Genomic DNA, 19,362 nt, shown 5'->3' with positions numbered 1-19,362 from the left:
CAAGGAACTCCTCCACTTGAAGGTTCTTGAACTCGGATCCGTTGTCGCTCCTTATCTTCTTCACTTTGAGCTCAAACTCATTTTGAGCTCTCCTGAGGAAGCGTTTGAGGGTCCCTTGGGTTTCGGACTTTTCCTGCAAAAAGAACACCCAAGTGAAGCGTGAAAAGTCATCAACAATAACTAAACCATACTTACTTCCTCCTATGCTCAGATAGGCGACGAGTCCGAAGAGGTCCATATGCAGCATCTCCAAGGGTCTTGATGTCGTCATGACATTTTTGGTGTGATGAGAGCCTCCCACCTGTTTCCCTGCTTGACAAGCTGCACAAGGTCTATCTTTTTCGAATTGAACATTAGTTAGACCTATCACGTGTTCTCCCTTTAGAAGCTTATGGAGGTTCTTCATCCCCACATGTGCTAAGCGGCGATGCCACAGCCAGCCCATGCTAGTCTTAGCAATTAAGCATGCATCTAGACCGGCCTCCTCTTTTGCAAAATCAACTAAGTAAAGTTTGCCGTCTAATACACCCTTAAATGCTAGTGAACCATCACACCTTCTAAAGACAGACACATCTATATTTGTGAATAGACAGTTATACCCCATATTGCATAATTGACTAACAGATAGCAAGTTATATCCAAGAGACTCTACTAAAAACACATTAGAAATGGAGTGCTCATTTGAAATTGCAATTTTACCTAAACCTTTTACCTTGCCTTGATTCCCATCACTGAATATAATTGAATCTTGGGAATCTTTATTCTTGACGTAGGAGGTGAACATCTTCTTCTCCCCCGTCATATGGTTTGTGCATCCGCTGTCGATAATCCAGCTTGAACCCCCGGATGCATAAACCTGCAAGGCAAATTTAGGCTTGGGTCTTAGGTACCCAACTCATGTTGGGTCCTATAAGGTTAGCACATATATTCTTAGGGACCCAAATGCAAGTTTTATCTCCCTTGCATCTTGCCCCTAACTTCCTAGCAATTACCCTCTTACCCTTTCTACAAATAGCAAAGGGAGCATTGCAAGCATAATAAATGGTAGAAGGTTCATTCACTACTTTCCTAGGAGCATTATGAACTACATTTCTCCTAGGCATTTGGTGAACAACATTTCTTCTAAACACTTTTCTACCATGCATAACATGAGAACAAGAAGCAGTCATAGCATGTGAATCAAAAACATCATTATCTCTAAAAGCATTTCTAGAGTATCTCCTATCATAGTACATGAAAGCATGGTTCTTTTGTACACTACTAGCCATAGGGGCCTTCCCTTTCTCCTTGGCGGGAATGGGAGCCTTATGGTTTGTTAAGTTCTTGGCTTCCCTCTTGAAGCCAAGCCCATCCTTAATTGAGGGGTGTCTACCAATAGTGTAGGCATCCCTAGCAAATTTTAGTTTCTCAAAATCACTTTTGCTAGTCTTAAGTTGGGCATTAAGACTAGCTACCTCTTCATTTAATTTAGAAATGAAAGCTAGGTGTTCACTATAAGCATCAATGTTAATATCTTTACACCTAGTGCAAATTTCAACATGTTCAACACAAGAGTTGGATTTATGTGCTTCTACTAGTTTAGCATTTAAGTCATCATCAATGCTCTTTAATTTAGAAATTGAATCATGGCATGTAGACAATTCACAAGCAAGCATTTCATTCCTCTTAATTTCTAATGCAAGGGATTTTTGAGCCTCTACAAACTTATCATGTTCTTCATATAACAAATCCTCTTACTTTTCTAGAAGTATATTCTTTTCATTCAAGGCATCAATTAATTCATTAATTTTGTCTATCTTAGATCTATCTAAGCCCTTGAACAAACATGAATAATCTACTTCATCCTCATCACTAGATTCGTCCTCACTTGAAGAAGCATAGGTAGGGTTGCGAGTACATACCTTCTTCTCTCTTGCCATAAGGCACGTATGACGCTCGTTGGGGAAGAGAGATGACTTGTTGAAGGCGGTGGCGGCGAGTCCTTCATTGTCGGAGTCGGAGGAGGAGCAGTCCGAATCCCACTCCTTTCCGATATGTGTTTCGCCCTTGGCCTTCTTGTAGTGCTTCTTCTTCTCTCTTTTGTTCCCCTTTTCCTGGTCACTTTCATTATCCGGACAGTTAGCAATAAAATGACCAAGCTTACCGCATTTGAAGCATGATCGCTTTCCCTTGGTCTTAGTCTTGCTTGGCTGTCCATTTCGACCCTTTAGCACCGTCTTGAATCTTTTGATGATGAGGGCCATCTCTTCATCATTAAGACCGGCCGCCTCAATTTGCGCCACCTTGCTGGGTAGCGCCTCCTTGCTCCTTGTGGCTTTGAGAGCAAGAGGTTGCGGCTCGTTGATCGGTCCATTCAAGGCGTCGTCCACATACCTTGCCTCCTTGATCATCATCCGCCCGCTGACGAATTTTCCTAGGACTTCTTCGGGCGACATTTTGGTGTACCTGGGATTCTCACGAATATTATTCACCAAATGAGGATCAAGAACGGTAAAGGACCTGAGCATTAGTCGGACGACGTCGTGGTCCGTCCATCGCGTGCTTCCGTAGCTCCTTATTTTGTTGATAAGAGTCTTGAGCCGGTTGTATGTCTGAGTTGGCTCCTCGCCCCTTATCATCGCGAACCGTCCAAGCTCGCCTTCCACCAACTCCATTTTGGTGAGCAAGGTAACGTCATTCCCCTCATGAGAAATCTTGAGGGTGTCCCAGATCTGCTTGGCGTTATCCAAGCCGCTCACTTTGTTATATTCATCCCTGCACAATGAAGCTAGAAGAACAGTGGTAGCTTGTGCATTCTTATGGATTTGCTCATTAATGAATGAAGGGCTATCCGAGCTATCAAATTTCATTCCACTTTCAACAATCTCCCAAATGCTTGGATGGAGAGAAAATAGGTGAGTACGCATTTTGTGACTCCAAAATCCGTAGTCCTCTCCATCAAAGTGAGGAGGCTTGCCAAGTGGAATGGGGAGCAAATGAGCATTTGAGCTATGTGGAATGCGTGAATAATCAAAAGAAAAGTTTGAGTTAACCGTCTTTTGTTTGTCGTGGTCGTCGTCCTTTTGGGAAGAAGAGGATTCGTCGCTGTCGTAGTAGACGATCTCCTTGATGCGCCTTGTCTTCTTCTTCTTCCCATCTTTGCGCCTGTGGCCCGAGCCCGAGTCGTTGGACTTGTCATCCCTTGGCTCGTTGACGAAAGACTCCTTCTCCTTATCGTTGATCACGATTCCCTTCCCCTTAGGATCCATCTCTTCGGGCGGTTAGTCCCTTTCTTGAAGAGAACGACTCTGATACCAATTGAGAGCACCTAGAGGGGGGGGTGAATAGGTGATCCTGTAAAACTTCAAAACTTAAGCCACAAAAACTTGTTAAGTGTTAGCACAATTATGGCCAAGTGGCTAGAGAGGAGTCAAAACACAGTAACCACAAGAAAGCAATCACAGAGTTGACACGGTGGTTATCCCGTGGTTCGGCCAAGTACAAAACTTGCCTACTCCACGTTGTGGCGTCCCAACGGACGAGAGTTGCACTCAACTCCTCTCAAGTGATCCAATGATCAACTTGAATACCACGGTGTTTTTCTTTCCTTTGATCTTTTCCCGTTTGCGAGGAATCTCCACAACTTGGAGTCTCTCGCCCTTACAATTGAGTTCACAAAGAAGCACGGAGTAAGGTGGGAATGAGCAACGCACACAAGACTCGAAAATCAGAGCAACAATACGCACACAAGTCGCAACAAGAGCTCGCAACACAACTCAATGAGTTCACAACTCAACAAGAGCTCTATATGCTATCACAATGAATCAAATGCGCGGAATCGATGTCTTGGTGCTTAGAAAGATTGTAGGAATGCTTGGTGTACTCCTCCATGCGCCTAGGGGTCCCTTTTATAGCCCCAAGGCAGCTAGGAGCCGTTGGAAACAAATCTGGAAGGCCATCTTTGCCTTCTGTCTCGTGGCGCACCGGACAGTCCGGTGCACACCGGACACTGTCCGGTGCCCGATTTGTTTCCATAAACAGCGCTTCTGACCGTTGCTGTCTGATGCAGATCTGCGCACCGTTGGCGCACCGGACATGTCCGGTGCACACCGGACAGTCCGGTGTACCTTTCCGACCGTTGGCTCGGCCACGTGTCGCGCGCCGATCGCGCGGCCGACCGTTGGCCCGGCCGACCGTTGGCTCACCGGACAGTCCGGTGCACACCGGACAGTCCGGTGAATTTTAGCCGAAGTCGCCGGAGAGAAACCCGAGAGCGGCTGGTTTGCCCCGCGCTGGTCTGGCGCACCGGACACTGTCCGGTGCACACCGGACAGTCCGGTGCCCCAGCCCGAAGCAGCCTTTGGCTGTACACAGCCACTCTCCACTTCTTTTTCTTTTTCCTGTTTCTAACACTTAGACAACATGTTAGTACACAAAACCAATGTACTAAGGCTTAGAAACATACCTTTACTTGTGATTTGCACTTTGTTCAACCATGGGCACATTTTCACATTTAAGCACTTGTGTTTGCACTCAATCACCAAAATACTTAGAAATGGCCCAAAGGCACATTTCCCTTTCAGAGAGAGGGCGCAAAACAAATCCCAAGCGAATAAGCAAGAGAGACACGGAGATTTGTTTTACCGAGGTTCGGTTCTTGCAAACCTACTCCCCGTTGAGGAGGCCACAAAGGCCGAGTCTCTTTCAACCCTTCCCTCTCTCAAACGATCCACGGATCGAGTGAGCTTTCTCTTCTCAATCACTTGGAACACAAAGTTCCCACAAGGACCACCACAAGTTTGGTGTCTCTTGCCTCAATTTACAAGTGAGTTTGATCGCAATGAAAGAATCAAGAAGGAAGAAAGCAATCCAAGCGCAAGAGCTCGAAAGAACACAAGCAAATCACTCTCTCTAATCACTATGGCGTTGTGTGGAATTTGGAGAGGATTTGATCTCTTTGGTGTGTCTAGAATTGAATGCTAGAGCTCTTGTAGTAGTTGGGAAGTGGAAAACTTGGATGCAATGAATGGAGGGGTGGTTGGGGTATTTATAGCCCCAACCACCAAATGTGGTCGTTGGGAGGCTGTCTGCTCGATGGCGCACCGGACAGTTCGGTGCACACCGGACAGTCCGGTGCCCCCTGCCACGTCATCACTGCCGTTGGATTCTGACCGTTGGAGCTTCTGACTTGTGGGCCCGCCTGGGTGTCCGGTGCACACCGGACATGTACTGTTTGCTGTCCGGTGTGCCAGTATGGGCGCGCCTGACTTCTGCGCGTGCATTTATTGCGCAGCAGGTAGCAGTTGGCGCGGAGGTAGCCGTTGCTCCGGAGTCGCACCGGACAGTCCGGTGAATTTTAGCGGACTAGCCGTTGGAGTTTCCCGAAGCTGGCGAGTTCCTGAGGCTGATCTTCCTTGGCGCACCGGACACTGTCCGGTGTACACCGGACAGTCCGGTGAATTATAGCGCGAGTGCCTCTGGAAATTCCCGAAGGTGGCGAGTTTGAGTTGGAGTCCTCTGGTGCACCGGACACTGTCCGATGGTGCACCGGACACTGTCCGGTGTACACCGGACAGTCCGGTGCTCTCAGATCAGAGGGCCTTCGGTTCCCACTTTGCTCCTTTATTGAATCCAAAACTTGGTCTTTTTATTGGCTGAATGTGAACCTTTTACACCTGTGTAGTCTATACACTTGGGCAAACTAGTTAGTCCAATTGTTTGTGTTGGGCAATTCAACCACCAAAATTAATTAGGGACTAGGTGTAAGCCTAATTCCCTTTCAGCTGCCAAATACCCTGCAAACAGGTATAGTCTCTGTAGTTGTAATACATGCCGCTTGCATAACTGTCAAGCCAATGTAATCTGTAGAACACATCATGCAATTGCATATACTGAATTATCATGTTTCCATCATCTTCATGTACAGCAACTTGAAACAATAGCTCTTCCACTCGCCATATGTATTCTTGCTCAATCCCACCATGAAGCACAAACTGCACAGGTGGTGGCCATGGAGGCTGTTTGGTAAAAATGTAATACTTCCCAACCACCAGATCAAAAGAAGGTAGAGTGAGAAACTCGCGGTCTGCCACAAATTTACATGTTGACATATTACAGGAAGCTGCTGGTATATGATGTGTACTGTTCAAAGCTGGTATTACTAAACATTGAATAGCCATTTCCACCAACCCCTCAGGAGGCCCATGAACTTCAATGGCATAGCGCAATAGAACAGCACCACTGGAGGCCAATGAATCGATGGGAATGTACCTTGTGAACACGCTGTTGGCAAGCTCGACCGCTGCTCTTGGTGTAGCAGGCACGAGCGTGGACATTGGCGCAACACTGATAGGCTTCAACAAGTCGATGTCCTGAATGAGGCATTCTGTCGAACACTTGGGGGCCGAGGTGTGGAAAACCTCATCATCCTCGCAGCAGGTGCGCCCCAAGATACTGTGGTGGGCAAGGGACTTCACCACTCGCGGATGCCCAGCTCGGAGAGCACGAAAGTGGTGATATCGGGGCGGTACTTGCGCCAGAGCTCGCAGCAGCGGATGGAGACCTCGGCAAGGCGGTGCGCCTCTTTCATGGGTCAGGCGTGGACGTCCGGGTCGAGGAGGTCGGTGAAGGTGCCGCGCTCCAGGCCACGCCCGACGTGGTGCACCGACATGGATCCGTCGGTTGCGTTGGACACAAGCGTGGAAACGCCATGGCTGCTGTGGTGCAACCTCTGCTCCAGTGACTTCGCCATGGATCTCGCGTGCTACCACGGCCTCCACCTCATCGGTACTGGAGACTGCAGCACTGGGCGTGGTCGCGTAGGAAATACCGAAGTCGCGCTCCTCCCAAGGTTGCGCAGACTGCTCGAACAGGCCACCCCAATTGTCGGCGATGATGGGTTCCTCGTCGCGCTGCTTATCGGAGTCGTCTCCACTGCCAAAGAGGTCGCCCCAATTGTCAGCGACCACCTCGGCTCTAACAGTCGCGGACTGGATCGGAAAGGGGACGACGCCCCAGTTGTTGCTGCAGGAGGACGACGTGTCTCCGCGTGCGGGCTGCTGTAACCTGGCCAAGCGCCGATTGAGTCGAGACTCGGCCTCGTCGAACTTTTTGCCGATCTCGTCAAGGAGAAACTTGAGAGCAGCGGGATCCATGGAGCTAGATCGAGGATCGACTCCTCTGATACCAATTGTTAGCACATAGATCACAAGTGGATTGGATTGGAGAAGAGGAGAAGGAGGTAGGCGAGAGAGATAGGTTAGGTTGGGAAGGAGACATCAGAGAGCTTATCTGTATTCAGTTTCTTCGTAGTTTTTCCTTCCCAAGCACAAGACAACCATCGTCGTACTTATACGGTCCACTGACTAGTGACCCAAGGACATAGCCCCACGTACCAGAGACTCACTCACCTCTCCTAACACTCTCCAGCTCCGCCGCGGTGGCGGCGCCTTTGTCACCGAAGCATCGGGTACTGACGTCCTCGCCGCACGCGGACGGTGCGCCCGCGGCGCCTTGCCTCCTGCCTAACAGGTTCTTGAACCCGTACATCAACCGTGACCTGAAGCCCCTCTCATTGGTGTCCCTGGCTGCGGCGCGCCTGCCGCGGGCCAATGGGCGCGAGCTCGTCGCCGTCCCAGAGCCCGCTTCGCGGGATCCGGAAGCTGGTGGACTTGCCGGGCGCGCGGTCGATCGAGGTGCCGCCAGTCGCCGCCACGGCCTCGGCCTGCTGCTGCTCGGAGCGGCGCAAACGGGTGCGGAGGCCCGCCAGCTTGCGCTCGAGGGTCTCGATGCGAAGACTGGTGGCCTGCATGGACGCGCAGATGTGCGCGGACTGGCGCATCGCGGCGTCGCGCTGGAGGATGTTGCCGAGCGTCATGCTGGCGTCCTCCCCCACGATGCCGCCGCCCCTCAAGACGCCCGAGACGGACGGCTCGAGGAGCGGCGCTGCCGATTGCGTCGGCGCCGGTGCTGCGGACTGGTGATGATGGCTGAGGAGCATGGCGTGATGGGACTGGAGTGGAGCTGCTCCACGAGCATGGCCTGCACGAGCCAAAGCAACGGTAACAGTAACATGGATGTTCAGCATAACTCTGTATATATAACTGTTGCAATGAGGAAATAATCATACTGCTTCAAAAAAATGGAATTTAAGTTTGATCCGTATTTTTTGTGGAATAAAATCTTGAATAACATTTAACTACTAAACAACGTCACGTATCTTTTAAGTGTAGCCTCAAAATGCCTGCTAAGCCTACACTCTCACTAATCCATCAGCCATCATCGCCCGCTAAGCCTACACTCTCAATGTGAACAAGTCAAGTGGCTGGCGGTACTATCTATAACGGAAAAGTGCAAAAAAAGATTCGGAAAAAACTAAAAAGTACTCAAAAAAGTTTTAAATATAAGTTGATGCATGATAAATGATTTGAAGCACAAGAAAAAAGACTTTGGGAACTAAAAAAGACCAGTGACGACGAGAACAGAACATCCGAGGACGACGAGTGACGGTCTGACGGATGGGATGCGAGGGAAAAAAAATTTGCTGTCCAAAAAAGGAAGATACACTTCACATGCAGATCCATCAGATAACGTTTTAGTAGTGTTATTGGTCTGCAGACGAGGCATATACTCTTTTTTGTGAGTGGCTGCAAATAGTCTGGTTTACAGCCGGGCTGCAACAAATTTTTTTCCGGATACGAGGCATTAGTAATGGTAATAATCTAAACGTTTCTTTATAAACTAATCGGGAAATAAATAAATTTTAGTTTAAAAATAAATAGAAATATGGTTTAATGCTAATTCGATCATATCCTTAAACCTTATAATGTAAAATTTAGAGTTTATTATCATCTCTAGAGACGACAACAAAAATCAGAATGTTCAAAATCCAGTCCTTGCCCGTGCCAAAATTCGCCGATCTAGAAGCCAACCAGATTAATGGCCATGGATAATCATACCGTGACTGGAATACACAAGTCCAAAAAAAAAACGGCAAGATATAGGAGCATATACATTTCTTTCTTTTTCCCCTTCGGAACAGCAAAAAAAAATATAGGGGTCCACATGCTTACGAGAACGCGAGCCGTGACCGTGAGCGCCTTGTTACACTACACCCAGGAGATCGCAGCTTTGTTTAGATAACATGCATGCATGGCTAAGAACGAATAGCTAGCTAGCTAACTAATTAATCAAGCAGCAACCTGGCAACCCCAAGAATGCTCAACTTGTTGATGCTGACGATGAATCCTCATCCTCCCAACAAAGCTCAGCATGCACGTCGCTCCTCATTTGCGTCGATAAGCCGACCCGGCGACGACCACGGGCGCCGGCCTGGCCTGCTCGTCGTCCGCGCGACGCCCGACCGTCGTCTCCACGTACCCGGACCGCGCGCGGTGCAGCGTACCGGACGGCCTGTCGGCGCCGGCGCTCGCCGCGGCTGCGTCGTCGGGCAGCTCCGAGTAGTCGGTGAGGTGGCGCCCACTGCTGCCCCCGGGCCCGCCGCGGGAGCTGCCGCTGTCGGACGAGACGGGGCGGTAGCCGCTCCGCTCGTGGCTCCTCCTGATCACGTCGATCACGAACGGGATCAGCCCTTCCATCTTATCCTCTCCGATGTCTCGCGCTGGTGGTCGTCGCCACGAATGCCTGCCTCGTCTCCTACGCGCGCGCTTCTGTACTTCTGTCTGTAGTGACCTGTGGCGACGCGGCCGGCCGCGCGGCTTTCACTACCGGAATCCAAGGCTTTGTCGAGTGTTGTAATCTTTGTCGAGTGCCTTTTGTCGGGCACTCGGCAAAGAAGGCTTTGCCGAGTGCCGCACTCGGCAAAGCTAGACTCTCGGCAAAGAGACTCTTTACCGAGTGCTGGACACTCGGCACAGGACGACACTCGGCAAAGACTAGTTTGCCGAGTGTCAAACACTCGGCAAAGGGGGCTCTCGGCAAAGGGCCGTCAACGGCCGTCCTAAAGTTGACGGCCGTCAGTCTTTGCCGAGAGCCAGCGACTGGCACTCGGCAAAGAGGATTCTTTGCCGAGTGTCACACATCTAGCACTCGGCAAAGAGCCCTTTGCCGAGTGTCTTATCCAGACACTCGGCAAAGTGTATTTTTATTTTTTGATTTTGTCTCCCAAACTTTTTGTGGTATGTTCCTACACTATGTAGACCTACATGTATCATTTGTGGACAATTATAACATAGTTTTCAATAGTTAGTAGATTTAGTTTGTTTTTTTGAAATTCTTCGGAAAATTCAAATTTGAACTGCAGGTCACTCGAAACTTGGAAAACCGTGCATGAAAAAATGATATTCATGTTACTTAGCATAAGTTACGACCGATTTTAGATGCGTACCGGAAACTTCGAGCAACATGCTCACTAAACATGGTCGTGAACTTGGCATCCACGTGTTTAAAAATTGTATAAAACACAAACAAAGTCAGAAAATCATGAAACTTGTCCCCGTGTCATGATATCATATGTATAGGCTGTGATAAAAATTTTAGAATGTTTGGAGAAAGTTGTGAGACACTATGTGTAGAAACCTAAGAGATCCACATTGAAACTCTATGATTTCATGTGTAGTCCTCTTAGGTTTCTACACATAGTGTCTCACAACTTTCTTCAAATACTCTAAAATTTTTATCACAGCCTATACATATGATATCATGACACGGGGACAAGTTTCATGATTTTCTGACTTTGTTTGTGTTTTATACAATTTTTAAACACGTGGATGCCAAGTTCACGGCCATGTTTAGTGAGCATGTTGCTCGAAGTTTCCGGTACGCATCTGAAATCGGTCGTAACTTATGCTAAGTAACATGAATATCATTGTTTCATGCACGGTTTTCCAAGTTTCGAGTGACCTGCAGTTCAAATTTGAATTTTCCGAAGAATTTCAAAAAAACAAACTAAATCTACTGACGATTGAAAACTATGTTATAATTGTCCACAAATGATACATGTAGGTCTACATAGTGTAGGAACATACCACAAAAAGTTTGGGAAACAAAATCAAAAAAATAAAAATATACTTTGCCGAGTGTCTGGATAAGACACTCGGCAAAGCTTCCTTTGCCGAGTGCCAGCTGCGTGGCACTCGGCAAAGAATAGGGAAAGAGTCTTTGTCGAGTGTCACCAAAGGGACACTCGGCAAAGACTGCTTTGCCGAGTGCCAGCGATCTGGCACTCGGCAAAGCTTATTTTAAAATTAAAAAAAAACTTTGCCGAGTGCCAGATCACGGGCACTCGGCAAAGCGCCCTATTACAACGGCCGAATGGTTCTTCTTCCTCACTCTCTCTCTCACTCACTCACTCAAACGCCGACGCCGCCGCGCCCTCACCGTCGCCGCGCCATCGCCGCCGCCGCCGTGCCGTACCTCGCGCCCGCGCCGCCGCCGCGCGCCCGTGCGCGCTCCCTCGCCGCCGCCGCGCGCTCCCGCGCCGCCGCGCGCCCGTGCCCGCGCCGCCTCCGCGCGCCCTCGCCCGCGCGCGCTCCCGTGCCGCCGCCGCGCGCCCGCGCTCGCCCTCGCGCTCGCCGAAGCCGCGCCCGCCGTGCCCGCGCTCACCGTGCCGTTGCCCGCGCTCGCCGTGCCGTGCCCCTCGTCGTGTCGCGCCCTCGCCCGTCGTCGTGCCCCTCGCCTAACCCCTCGCCCTCGCCCGTGCCCCCGCCACGGCCCCGCCCACCGCCCCCGCCCGTGCCCCCGCCGCACTCCTCGTCCGTCGTGACCCCGCCGTTTCCCCGCCGTGCCCTCGCCCGCCAGGCGCCTCTACCGCGACCCGACGCCTGGCCCGCGACCCGTCGTCTCGCCCGCGCCCCGTCGCCTCGCCCGTGCCGAAACCTCTAAGGTGATTACTTGATTTATGTTATACGTGTATGATTTATATGAAATGATTAGTTTTAATATTAAGTTAGTTATATACGTGCATGATTAGGTTAATATGTAGTATTGTGGATTGCCGGCCATCGTGCCGTTGAATTATGCGTGGATGTCGGCCATCGTGCTGATAGTTTTATTTGCAGGATTTTGAAACCTCCCCGTGCAGGGGAGGTGCTGCCGAAATTTTCTGTTGCTAGGCTTCTGTTAGAGGATGGAGGACCGTGAGTGGATGTACACGGGCCGTAGAGGAAGGAACGATGTCACCACTGAATGGATTAGAAAGACCGATGATTTCGTGGAACGGGCATATGGCGAAGCTGCTAAAGGGGCGAAGCTAGTCCCATGCCCGTGCGGCAAATGTGACAATCGGAAAAGAAAACCAAAGAAGGTCATGGTAGAACATATTTGGAAGAATGGATTTACGCCGGGCTATACTCGGTGGATATTTCATGGTGAAGCGCATCGTACGAGAGAGGAGGTGTTGAGACAACGTGTCGAGGATTATGACGCGGATGCGGGGGTAGCAGATATGTTGAACGACTATCAGGAGGCACAATACACGGGAGGATGTATGGATGACGAGCCAGAGCCGACTGCAAAGGCGTTCTACGACATGTTCGACGCGGCACAGAAACCCCTTCACGGCCAGACAAAGGTTTCTCAACTGGATGCCATTGGGCGTGTAATGGCATTCAAGTCGCAGTACAGCATGAGTAGAGACGCATTCGATGGCTTGTTGACGGTTATTGGGAGTCTGCTTCCGGATGATCACGTTATGCCAAAGAGCATGTACGAGGCACAAAAACTACTTCGTGCACTCAAGATGACGTATGAGCAGATTCATGCTTGTCCGAAGGGCTACGTGCTATTTAGGAAAGAATACACAGAGGCAAAGTACTGTCCCAAGTGTAATTCGTCTAGGTTTATGGAGGTAGACTCTGGTGATGGACAGAAGAGGCAGCTCGACATCCCCTTGACAATCCTACGACACCTTCCGTTCATACCGAGGATCCAGCGTCTTTACATGACAGAGGAATCCGTGAAACAGATGACATGGCACAAAAATGGAAAACGATACAATCCTGACAAGATGGTGCACGCATCAGATGGTGAAGCATGGAAACACTTTGATGGCATTCACCGTGAGAAAGCCGAAGAGGCTCGTAATGTACGTGTTGCGTTGGCCACAGATGGGTTCAATCCCTATGGAATGAGCGTTGCCCCGTACACATGTTGGCCCGTGTTTGTTATCCCAATCAATCTCCCCCCTGGTGTGTGCTTTCAAAGGCAGAATATATTCGTGTCGTTGATAATTCCAGGACACCCGGGCAACAAAATGGGCGTGTACATGGAGCCTTTGATCGATGAATTGGTACGTGCCTGGGAGGAAGGGGTATGGACGTTTGACCGAGCTACGAAGACAAACTTCAGAATGCATGTTTGGTACCAGTACTCCATGCATGACTTACCGGCCTATGGGCTATTCTGTGCCTGGTGTGTTCACGGTAAGTTCCCATGCCCAGTTTGCAAGGAAGCTCTCAGGTTCATTTGGTTGAAAAAGGGTGGCAAATATTCGTCCTTCGATAAACATCGACAATTTCTTCCTGCTGACCATCCATTCCGCCTAGACATCAAGAACTTTACGAAAGGTGTCGTAGTGACAGACCGCCCACCTGCAACGTTGACTGGTGCCGAAATTCGTCAACAGATAGATGGGCTCGTGGCCAATACAGAAGGTGGTTTTGTGGGATATGGTGAGCAGCATATGTGGACACATAAGTCTGGCTTGACTCGGCTCCCCTATTATGACGACCTGCTCCTTCCACACAACATTGACGTGATGCACACTGAAAAAAATGTTGCCGAGGCACTGTGGGCAACAATTATGGACATTCCTGATAAGTCAAAGGATAATGTGAAGGCAAGAGTGGATCTGGCAGCGTTATGTGATAGACCAAAACTAGAGATGAAGCCGCCAAGTGGCGGAAAGACATGGAGAAGGCCTAAGGCCGATTTCGTCCTAAGCAGGGCCCAGAGGAAGGAAGTACTTCAGTGGATCAAGTTGTTGATGTTCCCTGATGGGTATGCAGCTAACCTGAGTAGGGGGGTGAACTTATCTACTATGCGAGTCTTAGGGATGAAGAGTCATGACTTCCACATATGGATTGAACGGATTCTTCCTGCGATGGTTCGAGGCTATGTCCCTGAGCATGTCTGGCTAACGCTTTCAGAGTTGAGCTATTTCTTCCGTCAGCTTTGTGCAAAAGAGTTATCTCGGACCGTGGTTGCAGACTTGGAAAGATTGGACCCCGTGTTACTGTGTAGCTTGAGAAGATATTTCCACCCGGCTTCTTCAATCCAATGCAGCATTTGATTCTTCATCTCCCCTATGAGGCACGAATGGGGGGCCCCGTGCAGGGACGTTGGTGCTATCCAATCGAGAGATGTCTAAAGACTATTCGAAAGAAATGTAGAAATAAATGCAAAATCGAGGCTTCCATTGCAGAGGCATACATTCTAGAGGAGGTCTCAAACTTCACAACAACTTATTATGGTGACAAACTGCCGAGCGTGCATAATCCACCCCCTCGTTACAATGATGGCGACAATGAATCGAACCTTAGCATATTTCGAGGCCAACTCGGAAGCGCAAGTGGCTCGACCACGAAGACCCTGACACATGAAGAGTGGCGACATATCATGCTATACGTATTGACCAACCTTGAAGAGGTGACGCCATACATGGAACAATTTCTTCATGAATTCTGGCGTCGATCAAGGGACCCCACTCCACAGGAATATGACGCTCTTCTTAGAAAGGGTGCGAGAAATGGGTTGCCCGATTTCATTTCCTGGTTCAAACGTAAGGTACGTGCTTAGTTTGTAAAAGAGATACGCCTTTGAACTCAATTTAACGTCTTTTAACTTGCGAATACTTGCAGGGCCAAAGAGATCCGTCTATGAGTGCCGAGTTGAGACAAGTAGCCAACGGCTTTGCTTATAAGGTCAAGAAATATTCTGGGTATGACGTCAATGGATACCGTTTTCGCACAACACACTACGACCAAAGTCGGCCCAATCGGAAAACAACGTGTTCTGGAGTCTTTACGCCGGGCCTTGACAATGTCGATTATTTTGGACGAATTGAAGAAATATATGAGCTCAATTTTTATGGTTCCAAACCTCTTACTCCAGTGATATTCAAATGTCATTGGTTTGACCCTCAAGTGACGAGACGGACACATTCTAATCTTGGGATAGTCGAAATTCGACAAGATTCCACCTTAGCAGGAGACGATGTCTATATCGTGGCCCAACAGGCCACACAAGTGTATTATCTCCCATATGTGTGTCAAACGAAAGAACATCTTAAGGGTTGGGATGTTGTGTATAAGGTACCGCCGCATGGGAGGTTACCTGTTCCTAACGATGAAGATTACAACTTAGACCCGGACACATATGATGGAGAGTTCTTCCAAGAAGATGGGCTAGAAGGGCGATTTGAGATAGACTTAACAGAAGCTATCGGAATGGACGTAGATATTGAAATGGTTGTTGATGAGGAGGATGATGAGGTGCAAAATGATAATGACTTAGTAATCCTTGAAGGCAATGATGAGGTTGCATCTTCCGATGGTGTTGAGATTGAAATGCTTGATAGTGATGATGATAGTTTTGATCCGGCTAACCCCGACACATATGAAGATTATTTTTAATCGATGTAATGCTATATGACTTTTTATTTCGCACCTGTTTTGAAATACATCTTTTTATATGTGCTTATTTGTTTACTCTTAATTGCAGGTTGTTGGACAAATATGGTGGGCAGTTTCCTGAGGAGGAGGAGGGGAGGAGGAGTAGGACGGCGGACGATGCAGAGCAGGCAGCGCAGCAGCACGAGGCAGAGCAGGCAGCGCAGCAGCAGGCGGCGCCTCAGGACGACGACGACCAGCAGCAGGACGACGACGACCAGCAGCAGGACGCCTCAGGTTCAGGCGGCTCTAGTTCGAGGAGCATCTACCTGCGAGGCCCCGCGAGTCTCCCGCCGCGTCCCATACTTCGGGACAGACGACCGTTGATTCGGCCGGAAGGGGAGAGGTATGTAACTTTATGTTCTTCATTCTTGTTCATATTATATGTTCAAAATCATAATATAAACTAATACTTTTTATTTATCACTTGGACAGGTCTTGGACGGTTTTGGATTATGCTGGGGGTCATCGTCGCCCCCCCAACAACATCCTCGGCCTGCTGTGCAGGGAACACTTCCCTGGACTTGTGGAGTACGCCGGAGTGACGGGCCCAGCCTTCACCTTCGACCACTACGCCGTCGCCCCCGATGCAGTAGACTGGGACGGCAGGGAATTCAATAACAAGGCGGAGCGGGTGAAGCAAGAGCTGTGGGTAAGTCTTAGTATAATATAAAATATGTCGCATTCGTTGCAAATTCTTGAAATAATGTATGGATACATCGTTTTTGTATGCAGGATTTCTTCAGATGCGATGCTGGATACGAGGCTAGGGCGGATGTGGTGGCCACCACGTGCTATAAGAAGCTCGTCGTGGACATGCACTATGAGGCCCACATCCAGGCCATCATCACCTACCACGGCTCCGTCCTTGGGGAGAAGGTGACCAAACCTCAAGCCCGAACCATGTCGTTGACCAGGGAGCAGTACCTGCAGGTAAACTCATGCATGTTTGGTACCAGTACTCCATGCATGAATTTTATTTTATCTTCTGATATGCACTTTATGTGTTTACTTTGCAGGTGATTCCACATTGGTGCGCCGCACATCCTCTCTGCTGGGAGCAGATGGTGGATAGGTGGTGTTCGGCTGAGTGGGACGAGGCGCACACAGCTAGCCGGGAACGGCGTTTGCAGATGCAAGGCCCCTCGCACCACCAAGGCAGCCGGAGTCTGGGCCAATATGCCGAAGCATGGGTACGCCACCTTTTTTATTTAGATATATAGCACTAAGTTAGATATCATTTCTAACTATCTCGTTGGTTTTCGTTGCAGTCGGCGTCACATGGTGGCAGGCCTTGTTCCACCTTCTCGGCCTATGCTATGGCCCATAAGGGTAAGGCGACGTCCGACGTCACCTACAACCCGGATGACGGGCCCGAGGCCTACACCAACCCCGCCGTCTACAGCCGCCTCCATGACTACACCGCCATGGCGCAGGAGGTCCATGGCCCAGACTATGATCCGAGCACCGAGCCTATCGACCCCGATGTGCTCATGAGGGTCGGAGGAGGCAAGAGATATGAGCGGTACTGGATTGCCGACGGGGCAATCGACTCGTCCTCCACTCCCACTCTGTCTCAGGTGAGAGCAAGGAGCACGGGCTCGAGCCCAGCCATTCGACCTCGGCACGACAGCTCACATCATCGCATACAGCAACTCGAGGTTAGTGCTTCTATAACTCGTCCTTCCTTTAGTTATATATCTAGTCTTTGAGTTACTATAACGTTGGCTTGTAATATTACAGACCCAACTAGAAGAGATGGAGGCGAGGATAATGGCGGAGCGGGCGGCGGCTGATCAGAGGATGGCGGAGATGTTCCAGTACATGCAGAGCCTTGGCGCCGCACAGGGCATCGCTCCGCCACCTCCATTGTTCCCCCCAGTTGACCCTACTCTCTTCCACACTCCTGTGAGTATCAAAATTGTAGTTAGATGTTTGTAATGCATCTGGTATAACACATGCTATCTCTTCTCTGTGCAGGGCCAATCTGGGGCGGCATCCAACAACCCTCCGGAAGGGTTCAGCCCAACGCAACCCCGGCCAAACCGCCCACCTCCATGAGTCATTGTTTTAGACTTCAGAACTTATGTATAATACTTATGTTTCTGTTTGATACTTATGTGAGAGCTTGCGACGTTTGAGACTTATGTTTGTGTTTAATACTTGTGTTGAACACTTATGTTTGTGATGGATATTTATGTTTGTGGTCACGGTTTTATGTTTGTGTTGGCTATTTATGTCTGTGATGATATCTGTGATGTATATATGTGATATATATGTGATATCTTCTGTTTGTGTGGATGGAAAACAAAAAACAAATAAAAAAGGTACATACTGGTCACTTTGGCGAGTGTTACACTCGGCAAAAAGGCTCTTTGCCGAGTGTCTGGGTCATAACACTCGGCAAAGAGCACAGACCTGGGCACCGGCTTAGGTTTTTTGCCGAGTGTTATGTCGCTGGCACTCGGCAAAGAGGTCGTCTTTGCCGAGTGCCACTTGGGACACTCGGCAAAGAGCCTGACATTGGGACCCTCCCTGGCGGGCTCTTTGCCGAGTGTCCCAAATGGCACTCGGCAAAGAAGGCGGCTTTGCCGAGTGCTGCCAGGAGGACACTCGGCAAAGATATCTTCGTTGTCGAGTGTCACCGTTGACACTCGGCAAAGCCGCCGTCTCCGTCAACCGGCGCCGTAACGGTCGCTTTTCTTTGCCGAGTGCTCCCTGACACTCGGCAAAGATCTTTGCCGAGTGCCCGAGAAAAAGTACTCGGCAAAGAAGTCTTTGCCGATGCACTGTTTGCCGAGTCTTCTTTGCCGAGTGTTACACTCGGCAAAGCCTTTGCCGAGTGTTTTTAAGGCTTCGCCGAGTGCTTCCGGCACTCGGCGAAGCTATTGATTCCGGTAGTGTTTATAGCGGCGCGCCGGCGGGCGTGGGCGTTTCAGGCTTTTGACTGGCTCTGGGCGGCAGCAAGCTAGCTGGGAAACTTCGCCGGCGGCCGCCTGCTGGAATCCATTTCGTCACATGGTCAGCTGGCTGTCCGGCCGGTCTCGGGTAAGTTTTGCCCCGGTTGGTGCGATGGAGTTGTTGTTGATGTTGCCTGCCCGTGCGGAACAGTGGGCAACTAGAAGGAAGAAAGGAACTTCTTCTGGGGTGCGTGCATGCACACGCGATGGCCGATGGCACGGACGGAACCGCCGGCCGCACCACTGTTTTGACTTTTATTATCCAGCAGAGGCTGTGTGTCTAGCTTGGACCAACTGATGATGCATGGTTCTGATCATCAGATCAGAGGTAGTGCTGCTAATCATCCGGTCCTTTTTACGACATGACGCTGACAGTGAGAGCTCGTCTGATCACGTGTCACGAGTTCGCGGATGATCGTTCATGGGGCCGAGTCTTGGGCCTGCAGGTGCTGAGTTTACTTTATGCGCGTACCCTGTTCTGGCAGTTTGCTTGCCGATCCTGCGGGCAATCTGACCACGCAATCTTCTGGCCGTAAAGCGGGCCAAAGATTTTTAGCAGCAGGGTCGCGATTGCTAGCTATCTGCTTCCCCAGAAAATTCGTCCTCACGAACTCACGACGTACTACGTGGCTAGCGACCTTGACGTGGAATAGAGGTCTCCCCTTCCAGAAGACAGATTTTTAGCTGGCCCAGATTTCTTTTTCGAGCTCACAACCAGGATTAATAATAACCTCTCTCTCTCTCACTCTTTTCACCGAACCTTAATCTAGTCCCTTTTGTATATAAAAAATCAAATA

General features: G+C 49.7%; 1 protein-coding gene across 1 annotated transcript; it reads right to left on the bottom strand.

Annotated features, from left to right (window-relative positions):
- Positions 1-8,949: 8,949 nt before the first annotated feature.
- Positions 8,950-9,591, bottom strand: LOC111590894 (uncharacterized). The gene has a single exon (XM_023301793.2). It carries the CDS (start codon positions 9,573-9,575, stop codon positions 9,264-9,266), a length of 312 nt encoding a protein of 103 aa, XP_023157561.1. The 5' UTR covers positions 9,576-9,591; the 3' UTR covers positions 8,950-9,263.
- Between the last annotated feature and the right edge of the window lie 9,771 nt (positions 9,592-19,362).

The sequence above is a fragment of the Zea mays genome, chromosome 2 (assembly GCF_902167145.1).
Source record: "Zea mays cultivar B73 chromosome 2, Zm-B73-REFERENCE-NAM-5.0, whole genome shotgun sequence".
Classification (NCBI taxonomy): Eukaryota; Viridiplantae; Streptophyta; class Magnoliopsida; order Poales; family Poaceae; genus Zea; species Zea mays.
Note: the sequence above shows the minus strand (reverse complement) of the source record. Positions and strands in the feature narration are given on the sequence as shown.